Source organism: Oncorhynchus mykiss, chromosome 4 (genome assembly GCF_057628025.1).
Source record: "Oncorhynchus mykiss isolate SJ-2025 chromosome 4, ASM5762802v1, whole genome shotgun sequence".
NCBI lineage: Eukaryota > Metazoa > Chordata > Actinopteri > Salmoniformes > Salmonidae > Oncorhynchus > Oncorhynchus mykiss.
Window position 1 is genome coordinate 25,830,001 of NC_143025.1, and position 23,134 is coordinate 25,853,134.

Sequence of the window (23,134 nt, forward strand, 5' to 3'; positions counted from 1 at the left end):
CACAATGTGAGATAGATTGAGCTCTAAGCATTAATTACCTCATCTGGCTGGAGCCTCGGGGTTCATAGTCTATTAAAGTGTTAAGGGCGCTAGGATCCCTGGAGTCGGCCGCCCGCTGCACGCTGCACTGGCCCACCTGTTTTCCTGCATTACAGAGTGCTCGAGCATGAAGTTGCACTTTGTCATTCAGAGATGAACACAAATCAATATCGTCAGAAAGAGGGATATGGAAATTAATTTAGAAAGGGTGTGTAAGAGCTATGCTACAGTAATAAATCAATCTACCATCTGACTGGGAGACAGCATCACTGGTAAGACAGGCAGAGAGTGGGGAGGAGGGGACAGAGACAGCAACACAGGCAGACAGGTTACCAGTCAAACAGATGGAGAGGCAGAGGAAAGAAAGGAAGAGAGAGGTAGACAGAGGTCAAGGGACAGAGAGAGACAATAAAGACCGGGAAAGACAGAAAATCAGAGAGCCTCTCTAATCAGTGCAGTGGAGCCAGGTGTGACACACAAGTGTTGAGGTCCTCTAGTTCTCCAAGGGGGTCAGAACGGGTTGAGAGGTCATTGTGTGGGGCCTGCCCCTCAGTCACTTGGAGTTTAGTAGTGACATGTGATGCTGACAGCATGCTGTCATGCTTAGGGTTGCAATTTCTGGGAACTTTTAATACATTCCCAGGTTTTTCCTGAAATCCCGGTTGGAGGATTTCTGGAAATACAGGGAATTTATTGAAATTGCTGTCCTGACTGATATAATCCAACCATCCCCTCAGTTAGGGGACATGTCACAGTCATGTCACAGGACACTGCAGGACACTGCTCCAGCATCTCAATTCAGTTACCATACAGGCTTTATTTTGGTAACTGTTTCCTTTTTTGCTATGTATTTCACAAAGTCAATCTCATCAACCCTGCTGGGTGAAACGTGATGTTAACGTCAAATGTTTTTCTTCTCCAGAATGCTGCTAGAAATTAAAGTGTTGTCATGCTATTCCCTCTCGAGTTATGTTCTGGCTACAAGACATGGGAAAAATACGTGTCTGGACTATTTTTATAGAATGAAATAGAAAACAGAGCATTTCGATTCCCCCCCCTCTCATCCCTGCCTCGCATTACTTCCCTTTTTTTTTGATCTGCTGTGCTGTATGGTCATGTTGGAGCATGATCATAGGCAGAATGAGTTTGAGTGGTGTGTGTGTGAAGGCTTCTTTCATTAGCCATACTGTCTCTCACTCTTGCCTCTGCTGCTCTCTGCTTACACATGCTTGACCCTAATGTAGGCTTGCATGTGTCTAGACTACAGCTTTGTCAACCTTGTAGTGTGTGTGTGTGTGTGTGTGTGTGCACGCGTGTGCCCGTCTGTCTCTCTGTGTGCCTGTCTGTCTGTTTGTCCATCTGTGTCGTGTTTGTATTACAGTCCATTACTGTGGATTATGTGCTGTTTCTCTCTAAATGAATCCTGTCTTGGTTTACTCTGCTGCAGTCTCTGACCTATTCCCTGTTATATAATGGAACCTATAAGAGACAATGAAGCAAATTAACCTCTGTGTGTGTTTGGAATGACTTCATCCACTTGGCACTGTGATCCTGCACTGTGTGATCTGCTGTGATCCTGCACTGTGTGATCTGCTGTGATCCTGCACTGTGTGACCTGCTGTGATCCTGCACAGTGTGACCTGCTGTGATCCTGCACTGTGTGATCTGCTGTGATCCTGCACTGTGTGATCTGCTGTGATCCTGCACTGTGTGATCTGCTGTGATCCTGCACTGTGTGATCTGCTGTGATCCTGCACTGTGTGATCTGCTGTGATCCTGCACTGTGTGATCTGCTGTGATCCTGCACTGTGTGATCTGCTGTGATCCTGCACTGTGTGATCTGCTATGATCCTGCAATGTGTGATCTGCTGTGATCCTGCAATGACATTACTTAATTTAGCTTCTATTTTGCATATGTCCTCTCTCCTTCAAAAGGCTGAGATTGTTTTATATATGTTGAGTCCACTTGTGATTCAATCTTGGGTATTCTCTTTTAGCACATTCAATCTCCATGAAAATTCGCAGACGTGGGCTACTTATTGGAACTTAATTTTACAAGACACCCCCAAAAATGTCCTTACATGTTGAGTCAAAATTATGCAGAGGATATGGTCATTGGCTTCTTAGGAGTAATCAAGAACAGTTAATTATGTGATTGTCAATTTACTTGAAAAATTGTGATAGAGGGGTGATAATGACATGAGGTAAAGCTTTGTTCTGAAAATACACTTTCTGTTTTACTGAAACGGACTTATCTTACATTCTTGAATCTTTTTGTAAGAAACAGTCCTATTTTGAAAACCTTTCTTGTACAGGACTTGAACAAAAGTCATACTACCAAGCTCCACAAATGTGTATCATATTGTTTGCATTCTTCTCTTTCAGTCTGATTTTTCACAGAGAAAATCACTTAAGATGTATTTTTCTTTAGAGCATTTATAAGGTTTGTGTGTTCTTGTATTCTCTGTTTCCTCCATCTTCTCCATTCTTGATCCTAGGTCCCCTTACAAAGAAACACAATGATGATTTAGGTGATAATGACGGGGTGGAGGATGAAGGTATTTTTTGATGCCAAACTGATTTGCATGACAAGGAACTCTCCAATTTTTCTTCTTTGTTTTTCTTACATTTCTTGTCCTTTTTTTCTTTTTTTATTGAAGATTTTTTTCCTTCGTCATTTTTGCTGGATTTGTTTTGTCTTTTTTGCTTGATGTTTTAAGAGTATGTTTAATGTCTCCCGTCATTCCAGAGTACTTCATCGTTAATAATCTAACGTAGGTTTTTGCTTGAATTCTTTTTATTGATTTTTCCGTTTTTTTTTTTTAACATGTTGCATCCCACCTAAAAGAGACTATTAACCCTTCAATCAAATCTTAATACATTTTTGCATGATTTTTTAAAGCTCTCCTCTTTTTTCAAAAATAAAAGATACCATTGCAACCCTGGGGAATTGGATACCCCGATCAATACTAACAAAAGTCACCTTCAGTTGTGTTATAAAAAAAAAAGTTTCCTATGCAACATGTATGGATGTTCCTGGATTGTTATGGGCAATGACTTGCAACATGTTGATCACAAAGTTCCTTCTTAATGAGGCCTCTTCATCACTATTTTACACACATTCAAGTACATTATGGCACAGTGATAGAAGCCTTGTGATCAAGGCCACAATTTGAAATTGACAAATATAAAAGGGGTTCCCTCACTGAAAAGTAATAAACAGAAGAAAGTACTCTAATAACAACAAATGAATTTATTCAAAGAGAAAGTGAGGGAGTGAGAAAGGGATCTTCCTACTTAATGACAGAACACAGTCTTTATAATGTACATCTCCTGTATAATCTGGTGAAATAAACACCAATTACAGAAAACTAAACGAGAAATGCAACAGCTATCTTTGATCTGCAGCAACTTGCGATTTGCTGAGTACACACATCAAAAGATTAAAGAAGGCACAAATATACAGTGAAATCCCAGCAAGCCTCTCAAGTAGCCTATTCACTTGATAAATAATCCAGGGCATATGAATAATCCTCTCTGAGACAGAAGACAATATGTTGTGAAAACCAACGCACTGAGATCTGTCAATTAAGTTTTCCAAGGACCAATCGGCTTGCTGTCTCACTGATAGTGCTCTTTCAACGTGTAACCTATAGCCACAACAGAGATATGAAGTCAAACAAAAACAACACCGGCCATGGAACCTCTCCATGTCATGGAATGTAAGAGTTGCAGTTCTTTGTAGCTGCCGATACACCCGTGGATTTGTAATGGCTGGAAGCTTTGGTCCTCCGGAGGATTATTACAGGGACATTCTCTTTATATCTTGTCTGCAAGGTCATACAGATATTACGTGGGTGGCATTGCAGTGCAGTGCTTCTGCAGCTTGTCTTCTGTTATGTGAGCATCTTTATAGGAATGCACCTGTCCTCACTTACGCTGTACCTTGTCTCCATTTACCTCCAGCTAGGACGAGTCTAGCACACCATGGTGTTCACGTAGCATGCATGAAAGAAGCCTGTGATTAGTAGGCCCAGTTTAGACCAAATTGCCATTGAATCTCAAAAGCCAGTGAAACGGATGCCAGTGTGCTACTAACAGTATAGTTTCCACCACCCCTTCTAAACTTGCCACACAGCGAGCGACCCTAGCCGTTGAGCTGAGCCCAACTGCGGATCCGTGGCTTGACGGCACCAGTGAAACAGACGTCAGTGTGCTGCTAACAGTATAGCTTATTCTACTGTCCCTGCCCTTATACCGGGTTCGAACCAGTGATCCTCTGCTCGCAGACACACGTGACCACCCTCCTTGACAACGTACCAACTGTTTGAGCTATTGAAAAATATCTTCATTCAATAGCTCCAACTGCGACATTTCAAGCTAGCTGTGGAGTGAGCTTCCTGTACGTTCTTAACTGCGTTACACCAGCACACATAATTCCCTGGCTTCTATTCCTCATTTATGGAGGTTTACAATTCTTGGACCTTGGTCAGAGAAGCCTGGAATCCCTCCAAAGAAATGTGAATGTACACTTGCTTTTTTTGCCACTCACAAAGCTGAAGTGAACAAAAGAACAAACAGCATAAAGGACAGTGAATGACATGCATTATGTAATGGAAATCCTGACAGACAGTACTCTACACACCATGGCCATAACCCTCTGTGGCCAGATGTGTGTCACTTTAATCTGCTGCTGGCACCCGCACAAGAGACAGAGAGGGGCGACACAGTTACTGTAAGAATCTCTCTCATGCACACATGTATGCATGCACTTACACAGACAGACACACAATCTTTCCAGTTAGTCTTAATTTCTAGTTTTATTTTACAGATTTAGTAAATTGCCTTGCTGTTCTGTTTGTAACTATCTAGAGAGATCAGGTATTACTCTCCTGTCTCAATGCATCACTAGTTTACACACTTGCATGAATACAGCTGCTATTAAAATCAAATCAAATCATATTCTGCGATTTAAAGTAATTAATCAATGTGAATGGAGATGTTAGGATTCTGATGTGCAATTTCAGAAAATAATCAAGATATTTCCTTCGGAGCTCTCTTTCTCTCCTTGTCTCCCTCTCTTTTCTCCCACTAACTTGTGTTTTTGCGCACACACACACACTCTCCAGCTGCTCAGTCCTAATCAATAATATAGGAGTTATGGTGCATTGCCTACTGAGGAAGAGAAGATGAGAGTTGCCCTGGTCTTTCCTTCCTTCTCTACTCCTCTGTAGGAGCCTTCACTTTCACTGGAAATGTGAGAGAGAGAGAGAGAGAGAGAGAGAGAGAGAGAGAGAGAGAGAGAGAGAGAGAGAGAGAGAGAGAGAACAAGAAAGAGAGAGTGGGAGGAAGAAAATCAACTAAAAGAACAGAGAGAGGGCCTGGATTCTGCAAATACGGCCTCATTTTTTTGCCGTAAAAGAAGGCTTTTTGGAAAATTCTATTCTTTTATTTTGTTACTATTTAATTACTTTCCTCAGCACTGAGACCTCTTGCAAGTGAGTCCCCCAACACCAAACATCAATGAGATATTGAACATGTATGTGGACATTTTGCACTCAAGATGAAAAGCCTTTCTGCTTTTATGAAAGATGAAAGTAATCGGAAGCCATTTTTTTGTATCCCTATCCCCCATTTAATTCGAACCCAGTGCCCAATCTAGATGTCCTCCTTTGTAAAGACTCTGGACAGCATCAGTTGAGCTGAAATCATTATGCGAAGTTCAGTAAGCATAACACATTGTTAAAGGGAAAAACGTTGGATGTCTGAAATGTAATTAAAAACTTTTCTTCAAGAATGTTTGTGAAAACATTTAGGTTCAATCTGTTTTATTTGATTAAAACTAGATTTTTGTGCCGCATAAATTGAAATGTCAATTTGAATCTCTGCTCTTCTTTAATGCTGACAGTTTATTGGCCCTCCAAAAATTAAAAACAGCCCATAAAATTTCCTGAAACTAAAAAATATGATTAATTTTCAATTTTCAATCACCAGGAACATGTCATACTTGTCACGTAGAAAATGAACTATCTGACGTGCAAACCAGAAATAGTCTCAAAGCAAAGTCAATGTGCCACAAATTATGAGAAAAGCAAAGCGTCCACAATTCAGATTGCATCTCCAGCTGTCGGCTTTAATTTGTCCTTTAATAATTTCCTTCCCCTTCTTGCAGACATCCGTGAAAGCGGCAGCCCTAAGCCTGTGATGGTATTCATCCATGGGGGATCCTACATGGAGGGCACTGGGAATATGTTTGACGGCAGCATCTTGGCAAGTTACGGCAATGTTATCGTCATCACAGTGAACTATCGGCTTGGAGTATTAGGTAAGGTTTCTCAGCTTTTGTCCTTATCACTAATCCTCCAATACTAGCTACCTATAGACAAACAGTACAGTAGGAGTCAACACTTGGGGACACAGAGTGAAACAAAGGTGCCATGGTTTCACCTTCAATTAGATTATGCTGTCATTTGTTTTCATGAATATCATTATTGTCCCTTCATGTGGTGATTTACAGTGCCTTCAGAAAGTATTCACACCCCTTGACTTTTTAATATTTTCTTGTTACAGCCTGAATTTTAAATGGATTAAAACACTTCTAAAAGTCTCAGGAACACATTGACTAACAAATTCATAAATGACAGAAAATACAGTCAAAAGGAGATTTTTGGGACAGAAAACGACCTACATACTTACATTTGTTTGTATGGGTTACCTTCAGACGAGTCCCGTGACACTTGTGGGGGTCGCAGAGTAAAATGGGGGAAAAAACACTGTGTTCGTGAGAGTCTCCCCTTTCCATAGACTGGTCATAATAGTTGGACGCCAAACCGTTCGGACGCCACATGTGTTTTCAGAGAAGACAGATTTTTTGGATGTCTCATGGTCTGACAAATGCTGTAGCTCCATCACCTTCCTCCGCAGACGCAGCAGGCCGACGTAGGCGGATGCAAAGGATTGAGACGCAGCCCATGCAAATCTCTAGTTTATACTGACGGATTTTGATGGGGATTTTGTATTATGTTCCTTAGATTGACGCACAGGTGTCACTGGCCTACCCACAAAACCCCATAATGTCCAAGTGGAATTATGTTTAAGAAATGTTTACAAATTAATTGAAATGTCTTGAGTCAATAAGTATTCAACCCCTTTGTTATGGCAAGCCTAAATAAGTTCAGGAGTAAAAATGTGCTTAGAAGTCGCATAATAAGTTGCATGGGCTCACTCTGTGTGCGATAATAGTGTTTTACATGATTTTTTAATGACCTCATCTCTATACCCCACACAGAAAGGTCCCTCAGTCGAGCAGGGAATTTCAAATACAGATGGGTAAAAATGTAAAAAGCAGACATTAAATATCCCTTTGAGCATGGAGAAGTTATCAATTACTCTTTGGATGGTGTATCAATTCACCCTGTCGCTACAAAGATACAGGCGTCCTTCGTAAATCAGTTGCCAGAGAGGAAGGAAACGGCTGTGATAGGAGAAAACTGAGGATGAATCAACAACATTGTAGTTACTCCACAATACTAACATAAATGACAAAGTGAAGAGAAGGAAGTCTGTACAGGATAAAAAGAAAGAGAATAGACCTAAGCACAGACAAAATCTCAGAAGAAAACCTGGTTTAGTCTGCTTTCCAACAGACACTGGAACACAAATTCACCTTTCAGCAGAACAATAACCTAAATCACAAGGCCTAATCTACACTGGAGTCGCTTACCAAGATGACATGTTTCTGAGAGACCTTGTTACAGTTTTGACTTAAATCGGCTTAAAAATATATGGCAAGACTTGAAAATGGATGTTTAGCAATGATCAACATCCAATTTGACAGAGCTTGAAGAATTTTGGAAAGAATAATGTGGAAATTTTGTACAATCCAGGTGTGCAAAGCTCTTAGAGACTTACCCAGAAAGACTAACAGTTGTAATATCTGCCGAAGGTGATTCTAACATGTATTGACCCAGGGGTGTGAATACTTATGTAAGTTACATATTTCTGTATTTGATTTTCAATACATTTGCAAAAAATTCTAAAAACATGTTTTCACTTTGTCATTATTATTGTGTGTAGATGGGTGAGAGAAAAATTCAGGCTGAAACAAAAAAGTCAAGGGGTACGAATACATTCTGAAGGTACTGCACTCTTTCTAAGTAACATCAAGGCTTATGAGCACACAATTGTGGCAAAATCCTTTTGTCACACACGCCAGCAGCAATGTGTCAAAGGAAACCTAGCTTGAAGGCAGAAGATTGAATATTGTAGTAAATATGGTGGATTATGGTAACCATTAATACTTTATGTCCCGCCCCCAGCATGAGCCACAGAATTTGTCCCCATCAAACGACAATTTCCAAATAGATTTCTCTCCATAACTAGTCTTTATTTGTGCAATTTATGAATATTAGAAAACATGGTGTGTCAGATTGAACACCACCTGAACTAGCAACGTAGATGATTGGGAATTTAAAAACATTAGGCCTACCTGATTCCTCTGGACTGGTTTCATATTGGGATTGTTCATCTGAAGTTCTAAAAGCTACCAGTTCTGGCGATGATCAGGTAAGTGGCGTGTCTGTGTTTTCATTATCTCTGCTTCTCCTGTCAAGCTGTGGCTTGGTGCTAGAGGTAAATTGGGAGCATATTTAATCAGATGTATCTTTTAGCATCACAAAGAGTCTTGTTGACATTTTCCTCAGTGTTTCTATTTACTCCTGTGGCGGTGGGGTAAGCGGATCAAACCACTCAGCTCTGCTGAATGAGATGAGAGCAGGGAAATGTTACAGGACTAAGCAGATGCTCTCATGTGTGACAAGAGCCTGCTCTCAGTTTGTCTGACCAGCCAATCAAGGGCCTGTCTAACAAGGCCCAGAAGTGCCTCGGCCTCTGTGGCCCTTTTGTTGTGAGGACTATGTATAAATCTACTGTAGGAAGTAACAGAGAGGCTCTGTCATTGTGGCCCCTTCACCTTATGTCTGTGTGTAGGAGCTGAGGACAGGCTATTTAACCTACTCCTCCTAATAAACCAGAAAATTAGAGGAGAGTAGAAAAGAGGACTGGAGAGAACGAGAGAAAGGGAGAGCGACAAAATAGAAAGAAAGAGAGAGACGGTCAGACTGAGAAATAGAGAGAATGCTCGTGGTGCTTTTCTCCCCCATTAATGATCTAGCCAACATTATTGCACTTGTTGGGTTCCTGGTCAGTCTTTATGACACATTTGATACCTGAGGATTTGTTTTTCTTTGCCAGGCGAGGTACACAGAGCCATTAGGAGACCTAAACATGCAGAGCAGCTGACGTGAGCAGTATTTATCTGTTTGGGCGTAGCACGGGGTGGATTTGGCCAGGGGTCGCTCCCTGCTCGTCTGCCTGCCTGTATGTATGTAGATGTGTCAGGCTTTGTAGGATGCCGTAATGGAATGTAATGCACTCTTCTATCAGCGTGTCATTATCAGAATTGTTCTGAATTGTTCATCTTGGCCTCCTATGTAAATCCACAGTCTGGCTGAGCTTCAACTCACATAAGACCTATTTAAAACACAGTGTTGGCATGAACCTTCTCTGGTCCAATCCGTCTTCTAGCACATTGTTTCTTAACCCTGGTCTTCGAGTACCCCCAACAGTACACATTTGTATTGTAACCCTGATTCAACTTGTCAACTGATCATCAAGCCCTCAATGAGTTGAATGAGGTGCGTTTGTCAAGGGCTACAACAAAGCTGTGTACTGTTGGGGGTACTGGAGGACCAGGGTTGGGAAACACTGCTGTATCATCCTTTGAATCCCATCTATACAAAAGAACATGTGATTTGTAGAAGCTCGCAAATATGACCTTTAGTAGTGTAAGCCAATGCTAATAAAAGCAGTCCCTCAAGGATTTTGCAGGGATTTTCTTGTGATATTTGCAAGCATAAATGCTTGATTTTGCTGCGGAAATTCTGACATTTCGCAATGATTGTTTTGCAAAAATACGCTGACGAGGAAAAAGGTTTATTGGCATTATTGGTTGAAATTTGCTACCCCTCTTTTTGTACTGTGGTAATGGGTCAATTATATGCAATAATGTTGCTATGATTTGACTGTTTTATGCGGAAATCGTGCCGGGATTGATCAAATTTGCAAGCCCTCGCATAATATGCAGGGAATTGTTGATTTTAGAAAATGTGATTGCAGAATCCTGCAGGGACTGGGTAATAAAGGAGTTAATAACATCATGGTGTTTTTTATTGTGCTTTGTGACTCATCTGGCCTTGAAAGCATCTGCTGATCTCCCAGCAGTCGGTAAAGCAGCAGAGGAAAGTGATTGGCCACTGCTGTCTGGGCATTAGCCAGGTAAACAGCCCAGGTTCCACTGCTCCTCCCATGCTAGGCCTGCAGCACGCTGTGTCAGCGTGATAGTGCACCAGGCAGGGCTCTGGGAGCAGATGCAGCCAGCGTGGGTTTAATTGTGTCTGAGTTGTTTGCGCGCAGCCAGCCAGGCTCTCCCCATTGTTTACCCTTTCAACAATCTTTACCGTTGCCTTTTGTTCTGCCTGAAATAATTGGGTCGGCAGTTTTTTCATTAATCATTGCATTTGGCCTGCAATGTGTTGAGGATTATTATTTTTCATGCTTATTAATTTCTTCACCCTGAAATAAATACCCCAGATAGTCTGTTTCATTAGTCTGTGTTTCTTTCCTGTCTGTTGCTTCACGCTCGCCCGCCTCATGTGTTAGCTGCTGGCTCCAGTCTCTGACCCTGGGGTTGCCTAAGGATCTTCAAGAGGAACATGGAAAGTGTCAGACCCCGTTCTATGAGCAAATGGTCTTGGGAGATGCTTAATTTGAGTATGTTTATTCATTTCTTAACAAACACTTAGCGGTTCTTCTTGATTGCCATTTCTTTACAAATACTACATGTACTGTATACAGTGTCTTGTATCTTAAGCAGTGTTCAATAAGTGGCTATTGTATACTTAAGCAATAAGGCCAGAGGAAGTTTGGTAGTTTGGTATATATATATATATATATATATATATATATATATACATATATATATATATATATATATATATACACAACAACCCCCTGAGGTGCCGTATTGCTATTAGAAACTGATTCCCAATGTAATTAGAGCAGTAAAAATACATGTTTTGCCATACCCCTGGTATACGGTCTGATATATCAATGCTGTCAGCCAATCAGCATTCAGGGCTCAAACCACCTAGTTTATAATATTATATAGCATGTCCACTGGCACTTTTATTCAATAGAGTCAACAGAGAGCACAGTCGATAAATAACCTACCCATCTGATCTGGTCACAAAAGGTCATCTGTATTCAGTTGTGGTCTGGGAATTGTCCCCAGGTGACTTGATGTTTTCGTGGAGAAAGAGAAAGGCTGTGGCGGAAGGATGCTGGTATGTGCCACCAGCAGGGCTGCGAGGCCTGTGGCCTCAAGGTCTGCCTGAGGGAGACATAGTCAGAACCAAGATGGAGGCTTTAGTCCACTCAGGATGTGATGCTTCCTCATAAACAGGGATGACACACAGGGATGAGTGTGGCTTTGTTCCTCTTGTTCACTCCACTGCTGTAATCCTCTCTGGATCTCACCGGGCCTGCTGTTAGTATTGGTCGGATTTCACTGGGAGGTTATCTGACTGAAAGCTCCCAGCTAACTGTCCTGCCCCCCTCCTACCTTTATATACTGTATCTGGACGGCTGGGGAAAATTGCATTGTGGCTCCATCTCATGTGAAGCTCCTGCAATTTATCTCCAAAGCTCCTGGAGTTATCTGGGCGTTGGCCTCAGGGGTTTCTGTCAAGCTGACCACCCTCATTCAGCCCCACCGTGGCATTCATTTTGCTTGCAGATAGGAGATACTGGGAGCTGACAGATAGGGGGCACCAACAGATGGATGGATGCGGACTGACACATCCATCTTTGCCACAGCGGAGGGATTAGCTTGCCTGGCTCCTTGGCATTTCTGTGGAAACCAACTGCCTGTGCAGATGAAGAAGGTGCTTGCTAGGTTGGGCAGGGGCAGCACGGTGTGAGGCTGCTGTCTGTGCCCCGGGAAATCAGATAGACATGTTTAACACCTTGGAAACGAGGCGTTGGAGGATAAAAGCGGGTGAAACTTTGTAGCTCAAGGGGGCACGCTGTTCACATGTACACATGTAGCGGGGGAACGGGAGAGCAAACCTATTCACGTGCCCGCGTCAGGGGTTTTTATAGACACTAACAATCCTCACTAGCCTTAATCCCTCCTCAACATTTGATCCAGTGTATTTTGCAGATGAATAATTCATGCCTCCTGCTGTAATTTGACACAGCCCAGCGGTGTCTTTCTCTTTGTCATAGCAAATCTATTTTATTCTGCCTCGCTTAAATAAACCACACTCCTGTCAACTCTTGGCTCGAGGAGAAGTGTCTGTCTGCCCCGCTGCCATGGCCCTGGATGCTGATTGGTTGGCTGGGTGCTGTAACTTGTGCCATATTTTTAGAGGTCAGAGAATTTCTGTCTTTCGGTGGCAAGAGAGAGGGCTGCTACTGATGAGGGTCAGCATTTTCCAATCGACCCTCACAGCAGATGGTAAGTGGAGATGAAGAATATCTGACATTTGCCGTGTTGTAATCATGCCATGATGCTCTCCCCCTGCTCATGAAATGGACACTTATCTGAGAAGATGCTCAGAGGAGGCTTAGGCAGGCTAGCATCTAACAGTTTGTTTGTAATCTCATGAGTCTGGGTCACATCACATTCCCTCCGGCTTGTGTCAGTCTTATGAATCTTATGCATTACCTAACCTGTTGATAAACTGAGGTACTTTTTAACCTTTGGGCGTAAAGATCCTTGAAAAGGCAGGTGCGATTCTGTGCTTGTAACCAGTCCTTAGTCTCGTCTCGACTATACCCTGAGTTCATAAACAGAGACTTAGAATGAGACTGGAGTAAGCTCACAGAGCTGGAGAAATATTGGTCCGAGGATTTTTCTTTAGCCTCAGCCCCGACGTGTCTGTGCTCTAACTCTTTTTCTTGACTCTGCTGGCCTTGATTATTGAGGATTAAGATTGCCAGACGGTGCAGAAACTCGCAGCAATTTATCTTGGGCCTGGCAACCTGCAGGCATCCAGCCCCACACCCCATAGATTCATTTATTGGTGGGTTTTAACAGAGATCCACCACTGTAAATTGTCCACAAATGCGGTTAGTTAGAGCTGAAACAGCGTCCCAGAAGATGTATATCTTCGACCACAAGCCTGAGGCTGGTGCTGGAGCTAGCGTAGCGGCTTACTGTGGTTTGGTTTAACCTGCTATGCTTCAGCCACTGTGGACAAAAGACTGTCATGTCCTCTACAATTGCCCACACTTTCCTAAGGACAGGAGCTCAAGGTGATAGAATAATGGTTGTTGATCTCAACATGAGACTTTCTTAGAGAGAATACATCTTAGTTTATGGTGATATCAATGATGATTATTACGATGAGACTTGATTAGTTCTCACTAGCAGACAACAGACATCCAGACATCCATTCACTGGGGTTTACAATGCCATTTTTCTTACTTTTATCTTCATTTACAGTAATTTCCTGCAACCATATTTTGACTGCAGTCTTTTAGTAATATCGTGTTTGAGTTTAATGCATCTGCCATTGTCTTTCTAACTAGTCTAATGTCATTTCAAATCTCCCTATCCCCTTGAAGGTCACTCGTCTTTTTCCCTGGGACACAGCGTTTTTGATTCTTTCCTTGTGGAAAAACCAACACAATTTGGATGATTAAAGGAGAAAGAATCCAGCTCTCTAACCACGTCGCGTGAACAGTGAGACATGCCAAGTTTTCTCCTCATGCCAAATGGTGTAAACCAGAGTGCCCGGGTAGACCACAGGCTGTATATCTCATTTCAGAGGAGAGAACATAGAGAGCAGCTGGATTTACCTGTAAACATTTTAACCGCAGTTTATTTCATCCTGCTGATTCTAATTACTGGAATAATCATTAATAGGAACATTGAACCATTGATATTAATCTTGGTAATTAGTATTAATTTTGTCTCTCAAACACAACTAGGAAGCAACACAGTGGTGCATGCATACAGATGTAGGATCGTAATTTGAGCCTGTTTGCTACAGCAGGAAAATAATCCTGCAGCAACAGGAAATGTGAATTATGTGGAATATAAATAATGGAAACCTTTTTTGTAATGGTTGATACATTTTTCGTTAGGGCAATCAAGTATAACATTTTAAAGTGGAAATTACAAACTTTAGAAGCCTTTTGAATAAACTTGAATAAACTGCAAGTTTGCATTTCCTGCAAATTATCATCTACAAAAGAGTGATCAAATTAAGATCCTACATCTCTATCAACATCTACCTTCATTACCTTGGTTATATCTCTCTCGTTCTTGTTCTTTATTCTCTCTCTTTCTTTCTCGCTCGCTCTCCCTCTCTCTTTCTCTCTTGCTTTGTCTCTCTCCATCAATTTTTCTTTGCCTTTTCTGCCCCTCTCTGGAACATGGAACCCCTGGAGGGAGCATTTGGGCTATGTTTTTGTATGAATATACTGTGTGGGTTTTTCTCTCTCTCTCTCCCTATCTGTCTGTCTGTTCCAATATCGTGCATAAACATTCCACATTCTCATTTTCTATACACTACACATATCTCTTACTGCCATAATTTAGGTTTGATGGATGAGCATGAGGGAGATTGGTTGTACCACGGTCTGCCTGTGTATGTGAGAGCCCATGGCGCTGTGGTTTAACTCAGACATGGCGGCGGGCAGTCATCGATAGGGTACCCTCTCATACGGCCCATCCCAGACAGAAGGCATCGATTTAGCACGTTCTGTCTGCTGTTCTCCAATCTGTGTGTTCTCTGTGGCTGCCATTGACAGAACAGACAGCGTTCTCCTCTCTATGCCTGGCCCTGCACGCGTGTGCACAGAGGAATCTGTGGGGACTGCAGACTGGGCTGGATAGTGAGGAAGCGGAGGTGGTGGAGAGATGTTGGGGTGGGGTTATGGGGTGCTGGCCCATTGTGCCATGCTGCAGCTCCAGGGTTGTGATGAAGAGGGGGTAGGCGTATTTATAAGCGCTGTACTTGCAGATTCATAACATGTTCCCAGGGATCTGTGAGCTGGCCGGGATTCCGGTTCGAGGGGGGTCTGGATGAAGATTTGAAAACCGAGAGGGTGCTTTACAGTTCTCCAGCGATGTGCGCTAACATATGTTTGCTAACACCCCTCTGTAACGCAGTGGCGTGCCGTGGGCCTGGGGCCTGGGCCTTCAGTGAGGTCCTACACAGTCCCCCCCGAATTAATCCACCTCTTATTACCATCATTATGATGCCATGGCTCTAGACACTATACATTTAGACAGAAACGTAGTATAACCAGGCGTTGCGTCACCTTGAAATTGACATTTTTATTCAGAGAATTGCAGGGGAAGAGTACAATACAGTACAGTTCAACTAATAGGCAAGAACATAGTCAAGTGCAAAATAGTTATATTAATATTCTCCTTCTATCCATTTCTGGTCCACAAACTTTTAGCTTTAAGTCCCCCCCCCAAAAATACAGTGTGTTCACTAAACAGCGCATTGTCGCACCCAAAGCAGTTTCACCGTGATGATAAAGACACATTCACTGAAAATAAAAGAAACAAAACAAATAATTTGCAACATAGGCTATTTGCCATTTTATTTTGTTAATATATAGGCTATTTAATATTAACGAAATAAAATGCAAAACATACATACACATTTAATAAAAAATAAAATGCATTGTATGCCTACTCACCAAAGACTGATTATTTGAACACAAAATCCTTCCTCCTTTCTTTCCTCAAGAAGACTTCAATGACTCTGTTGTACAGTCTATCTGTGCGTTTTAGTTCCACCAATAAGTCCTTTTCTATCGACATGGAGGCTAATGCTGAAAGCCGAGTCTGTCCAGTAGCATTTCTGGAATACGTTTTGATTCGCTTTAAGGCCGAGAATGACCGCTCGACAGAAGCCATGGACACAGGGATGGTCACTGTCACACATGCCAATGTGTAAAGTTGCCCCATGTCCTCATTCAGAATTTTCTGCTTAAGGAAATCAAGGAGATCAGAGGGACTTTTCCCTTCAAAATCAGTCATAGCACACATTACAGTCAGTTCTGTTTTTAGCTTGGATAGGTCGAACAGTGTTCCGTGACTCTCTGTTAAGCTGGAGAAGGCTGTTTGCAAGATTTTTTTCCAGTAGGTCTGAAAGTGCTGGGGGTCCAGGAGGGAGAGAAACATACATTTTTCGTGGTCTTGAAACCTGTTTCGTATCTGGCAAAGAATGTTGTCCAGAATATTGCTGTGGAGTTGTTGATAGCATGTGCGAGGGTCTCCTTGTGCTGGGCCTCTGCGTGCGCTGGGTGAACTTGAGATGCGCGCTGTGTCATCGTAGATTTGACTGAACCTGCGCCTCTCTCGCTCAATTGTGTCACAAAACTCGTTCACCCTTGTCAGGCAGAATTGTACATCCAAAGTTTGTTTCTGTAGAATTCCAAAAAGCTCATCCGAATAAATACAATTCCCATTGAATGTTTCAAGCAAAAAACAAAACACAAAATCATCCAAACGTGCATTAAATCCATCAGCCATAAGCACAGTATCCCCGTCATGGTCATCATAATGTTCCAGTAAGTGGTTAAACAGCTCCTTTAGGGCAACTCTCTTTTCAAAGACTGCATTGACCAATCTAGATGTATATTGCCACTTCGTTGGTGCAACCTTAGGAAGACGACGCTTGCAGATGTCATCCAGCAGTTGCGTGCGCTTAGGGGATCGTGAGAAAAATGCTGCAAGGCCATTGAGGTTGGCAAAGAAGACCTTGCATTCTTTAAGCTTTGAGGCTCCTTGAGTCAGTACTAAATTTAGTCGATGTGCATAGCAGTGAATGAATAAGGCCATCGGTGCCCTCTCCTTAACTTTAGCCTGCACCCGATTGAGTCCAGATGCCATGACTGCTGCGCCATCAAAACACTGTGCCACAACTTTATCCAGACTACATTCATTTTCCTCCAAGAAACGGAAAATAAAAGCGGCAATGTCATCAGCTCGCTTGCCGCTTGTCACATCTTCAAATCGGATAAATCGCTCCTTGACTCCTGTGTCCGTCACATAACGCAGGACGAGTGAGAGCTGTGCTGCATTTCCCACATCTGTTGTTTCGTCCACCATTTTTAGCAACAAAGGGAGCTTTTTTAATCTCCATTTTGATCTCTTCTCCCATCACTTCAGCAATAGCATAAATTAGGTCATTTTGTATTTTGCCTGTCCCAATGAACACTTTGTTAGTGGACAGGTGGTATTGTAAATCTGTGTTGCTTTCAGAAAGAAAAGAAAGAAGCTCCATGTAGTTCCCTTTGTTTGTGGAGTCAGCACTTTCATCGTGTCCCCTAAATGAAAGTTCCTGTTTACCCAAAAACATGACACAATCAATGAGTCTTTTCAATATTTCCCTATTTTTCTTCACCTTTTCATTTTGCAGCTCCGTTGCCCTGCGCGCTTGTTCGTTGAGCTGTAGATCCACTCGGGTGTCCCCAAAAGTTTTCAAAAGCAGCATTGCTTGTAAGTGCCCAGTCGTACTTTGGTGTCTCGTTGCTGCCTTGGTTAGACAACTCAAGAATGCAAAGCCAGTGTGGCTCCAAACACCAAATCCATCACTTGCAAATAATAGGCATTCCCAGCAGTACAGTTTGCAGTGCTTCTCGGAGCCTGTGAGCCATTGATAGCGCTCGTATTTGGAACTTTGAAAGTGGCGAATGAACCCCTTTCCCGCCTGTGACAGGCTTTGTAGCGTCGGTGTCGGGCGACCTCTCCTTACAATGTCTAACTTTTCTTGAAAAACTCTAAAGCTGATTGGTTGACACTAAATTTTCATTTCAATTCACTTTAAGCTACAAGCGCCCGCACTGTAGATTCTGAAGGCCTGGGGGCAGATGTTAGACCCCTGGAAACACATGATGGCTGAATATGATTGGATAAAAGATCTAACATAAAGACCAGCCCTCCAAATCTCAACCTGGGGCTGGAAGCAGTGCAACCAAGAGGAAAGCTATGAAATGAAGAGTATAACTCTTACTCTGGGGAATAATTTAATACATATTTGTGGGAAAATATGTTTAAAAAATATATATATTCTGATGATGTTTAGGCCAGCAGAGAAGGCCTTGCTGGCCCTGACGGCCCACCACTGCTGTAACGGCTTCTGACATAGGAGAGGGCTTTCCCGTCTGGGCCAATGCTGCTCACTCCAATAAGATTTCTTCCCCATAGTGATGCATGCATAAGCTAGGAAGATATTTCTAGTTTACCTATAGTACACACCATGTACATCTTTCCCTTTACCAAAGCAGCACAGATTACTAGTGGAGGAAGATTGCCTGGTGTGTGTACAGACTGTTTGTGCAGTGTGTTGGTATTTTTTAAGGAGAAGAGAGTGTGTCTAGTGAGGCGGTGACACAAGGTATTTGTGCAGGCAGACGGTAGTGAGTTCCCTGTCTCATAGACTGATAACCGGCTCTGCTCCAGACATTGTGGAGATGGCGATGGGCTAGACAGACAGACAAACAGCAGGCTGCTATGGACATTTAGAGTGGGAGCCCTACATACTGTACACCTATGCTTTACTCAGTGGCAGTGGTTTCTGGTGTTTGTGTATTTGTCAGTATGTGGAAATACGACATGTGTTTCAGTATGTGAGAGAGTGTGTCTGCATGTGTACATTTGTGTGTGTGCACATGTGCATGCGCACGTGTGTGTGTGTGTGTGTGTGTGTGTGTGTGTGTGTGTGTGTGTGTGTGTGTGTGTGTGTGTGTGTGTGTACCTGTGGTGAATCCAATGCCAGGGGCCTGGAGGAGGGACAGATGTTGAGTGGTCTCCAAAAGCCCTCGCCAGGCCACTTCCCTGCACAGGGAGACAGCACAACGCTCCCGGCCAACAGCATCCCTCAATGCTGGCAAAAAGAAGAATCTCACATTTAGCTGGAAACTATACTCATGCCGGCTGGTTTGTTGGCATAGATTGTTTTCACAGGTTGCTGCGAGGTTTTCTAAACCATACATATTCACTTAGGGGCTGAAAATGAGATGTTTTCTTTTCTTTACGAATGCAAACTAGTTTTAAGTCATTGGTGTGATGGAATGAGCATTAAAATTTCAGGTTGACCATCTGTAGGTAAGGTACTGGTTTGGATGTATCCTGGCATTGAAGAGCTATATCTCCTGCAGCACTGCCAATGGCTCTGCACTCTCTCTGACTCATGACAGCCACCTGGAAGATTGGATGTAAAAGTTATTTTGTTGCTGTTTGATGCATTTGAGGAAATATTTGATTATAGTTTGTTTCCACCACTGTCACTGCTCTGATGTTCTGTCACACCAATGAACTCTGTTTGTAGGATTTAGGAGTGCTATAGCAAAAATACATTACTAGAGGCAGACTGTGTGTCTGTGTCTGTGCCTGTATATGTGGGTGACAGTTACTAGCAGCTGCCACGGTTGGTCCCTTAGTCGAACAGACAGTACTGAGTGGGATGTTTATCACAGTGATTCATACTCTTTAACGCGTTACAAATGATGAGTTGTATTAATCACACTAATCCAATTACCTGTAACTTTACCATATGTCTCTGTGTTTAATGTCATGAGGCAAATCCACCCGCCGCTGGCAAGTTAATTGGCTTTTATCCTCAGAAGGCTCATAAGTCATCTGTTCACTTAAATCAGGAGGTTTTAGTCACCAGATTTACTCTGCTTGTTCACCGTCCCTGTTTTCACAAGCTATTGCTGAATGCACGGCTATGTCCACCAGTGGAGGCTGCTGAGGGGAGGACGGCTCATAACAACGGCTGAAATGGAGTGAATGGAATGGAATGGTATCAAACAAATGAAAAGCAAAAAAAAAACATGTTTGATACCATTCCATTCACTCCATTCCGGACATTATTATGAGCCGTCCTCCCCTCGGCAGCCTCCACTGGTGTCCTCATGTTTTCTAACTTCTCTACCAATGTAAATCAGTTGTAAATGTTGAGAATTAGAAATAGAACCATTAAAACTCCTAACACAGCTCCCAGTTCTTACAAAAAGAGCTCCCAGTGGGTTAGATGGTGCCGACTTGTTTTTTTCATCCACTTTACACAGTAGGTGTCAGTCACAGCTTCCTAGACAAAACATCACCAGCTCTCACCTGTGGTATGGCTGCAGACAGTTTAGCTATAGTATTCCATGAAAAACTGCCTAGCCTCTGGTCCTGCTGTCCTGCTGCTCCTCACATCCACTGCTCTATCAGTTCCCTATAGCCACCATGCAGGGGACAGACAGACAGACTGACTGACGGACAGACTCAATGGAAAGGCCATGATGGTAGCTAGTATAGCTCTTATGACATTACCACGGATACAGTGAATGAACTAAGGAGTGACCTAATGCTGTGCCTGTCAAGTGCCAGATTCAGGCAATGATTGATTTTATACCTACATCTGGATTTGGAGGGGAATTGTTACACCATGGTACAAAAGAGACCGTTACACTGGATGGTTGCGTGCAATATGATTATGAAACTAGACACCATTGTTGTCAAGTTTCCATTGTATGTTGTTTAATGTGTGAACAGTTGTGTTAAATAAATTCTGTCTTGAGACGTATTGGTGAGAATTAGCATAAATCAATAGAAAAACAATTAGGATGGGGTTAGAGCTAACAGATTATTCCTGATGTGGAAGGACAATGCATTTCATCATTTATTTGCATCGTTAAAACTAAGACAGAGAAGACGGAGCCATATGCATATACCACAACACGGTAAATAGCTTTTCAATGAGCAGAAAATGTATTCCAGTCTGGGACGTTCCAGGACCTCAGCAGCATTGCAATAATAACATGGCAGAGGGAGGCATCAAGCAGTCTCCCTCAACCCTATATTCCTTTCCTCTCCTTTTCTTCCTCTCCTCTCATTTGCTCCTTTCACATCACTCGTAGGTCGTTTTTTTTAAATGCAATTTTGTCCATTCAAATTTAACAGTGAAAGATTGTCAGTTGGTATTGAAAACAATAATATGGATATTTAAATAGATGACTGGCTTTCAATTTCATCTCCTTGTCACATATGTACCATGCTTTACTGCCGGCCTGTCACAAAAGGACCAAAAAAGCGTGAAGCATGTTTTTCCACCGCTAATGCATATTAGTCAGAGACGTAATTCAAGCGCCTGTCTCATCAGCGGTTTTAACACTATATATTAGCCTCTTAACCAGGAACAGTAGCTTGGAGACTCCTCCCAGGCTTTTAACTTTTCATTTTTGAAGAAATACTCCTGTAGAATGTATGCACCAGTCAATGTAAAGTATACACTTCCAGGTCATCATGGCATAGTATCAGACACAGTTCCAAAATGTGTTCACTGTGAGCAATAAATGGGATTAGTCGATGAGCAGGCATATTTCTGATGAGATCATTGTCGGGCTGTGGTTCTCATGGTCAATCTGAAGGATTAGGATGGCACAGAAAAGAGTATTTGGACGGATTAAAACAGACAGTTTGTGGGAAGAGAGCAGTCTGGCTGTTTCCTTTTTCCAAGAAATTGCACAAAATGTTAAAACACAGAGAAAAGAAATACACAGAATTGTGTCAGAAGGCTTTTATATTGAACATCTGAGGCCTGGAAGACATTGATAAAACCTAATGAATCTCTCGTTTTGGTGTTTCATGCATATGCCACCTAAGATATGGATGTTGAGCAGGGGTAAATGCATCATGAGTGCATAGCTAATTGAAATCATGGTTTTCACTGTCGTGTTCCAGCAGAATCTGTTTAGCACAATTCTCTGCGCTGCCTGGTGCTCACAGCATGCTCCGTCTTGAGAAGGTGATATAAGGTGAGATGTGCTGCAATTATTCCCAAATAGATAGAATTTCACACCCATAATTTTCTGGGAATAGGGGGCATGATCAACATTTTGTTGCTTCATTAATACATAGATGTCACCCTCATTTGAGCCCGCTGTGTGCGTGACTAACACCAGACATCATTAGTCATAACCAATATTAAGGTACATCCAATTTTCATACCTCCCACCATGTGAAGGCAACGCCAGCCCAAGTGGCCATTGATCCCCCGAACTGGATGACAAGCACCAACACAACGAGCACACCCCAGCTAGCACATAACGTTCTGAGAACCATATGTTTCTTAGAGCTTGGTGAGAGCGTGGTTGTCCTATGGTTATTTTGCAAACAATCTTCCCACAGCTTTCTGGGAATGGTGCAAGACCCGATGAACTTAGCCTTAAGATGCTTTTGGGAAATGGGGCCAAAGTTTATTTGCTTGGCTTTGGAACATTCTCAGCTCATTTAAGGATCTTGAAAACAAACATAATTTTCATTACTTTAACAGAATGTTCCCCAACTGTTTTGACATTGGGCATGTTCTCAAATAGTTAAGAGAACATTAAGAAACAACGTTCTTCTGTGGGGATTTTAGTACTTCAGCATAACGTTTCCTACACATTTCCTCATGGTTCTATTTAAAGTAATGTTCTCAAATTGTTCTGAGAACGTTAAGAAAATGTTAAAAAACACAAGAAAACTTTAGTAACGTTTAGAGAATGTTTTAAGAATGTTATTTAAAAACAAACATTCTGTTCTCAGCATCCTCAAAACTCGTGCCCACTAATTGGCCACACCCGATCTTAATGAGTGCTTGTTTCCTTTGAAATGGGGACTGTTTTGATAGACTAAATTGAACAGCTTTGTATAGTTAAAAAAAACACAGAATGCTACTGGAGCTCCATCCTGGTGGCACAGTTGACTAATTCCATGGATTGAGAACAGAATATCATAGATTTTAATCTCGCCGTGCCACAATAAAAAAAATCAATATTTTTGCATGATTAATGCCTAAGCAAATTCATTTCCATGTGTCGTATCTGTGCTTAGAGTTCAAAACAGAGAGATAGGAGGGGGCAGAGACACAGCTGCATGTGAGCTCCCACATTTTTCAGCATGTTTTTTCAAAAAGATAGATTTAGAGTTAGTTAAACTTGTGGTTTTCGGCAAGGATATATACAAGAT

General features: G+C 42.2%; 1 protein-coding gene and 1 long non-coding RNA gene across 8 annotated transcripts in view; one reads left to right on the forward strand and one right to left on the reverse strand.

Moving 5' to 3' along the window:
* Window positions 1–23,134, forward strand: part of LOC110521588 (neuroligin-1) — a 334,792-nt gene that overhangs the window by 142,954 nt on the left and 168,704 nt on the right. For 2 of the 4 annotated variants that reach the window (XM_036968746.2, XM_036968744.2), the window contains exons 3-4: window positions 2,538–2,597; window positions 6,212–6,364. In XM_036968746.2, coding sequence (XP_036824641.1) covers window positions 2,538–2,597; window positions 6,212–6,364 — 213 coding nt within the window. The remainder of the gene's footprint in view (window positions 1–2,537; window positions 2,598–6,211; window positions 6,365–23,134) is intronic. The other 2 variants (XM_090231650.1, XM_021599245.3) reach the window with 1 other exon arrangement.
* Window positions 1–23,134, reverse strand: part of LOC149983959 (uncharacterized) — a 566,613-nt gene that overhangs the window by 18,000 nt on the left and 525,479 nt on the right. The window lies entirely within an intron of this gene.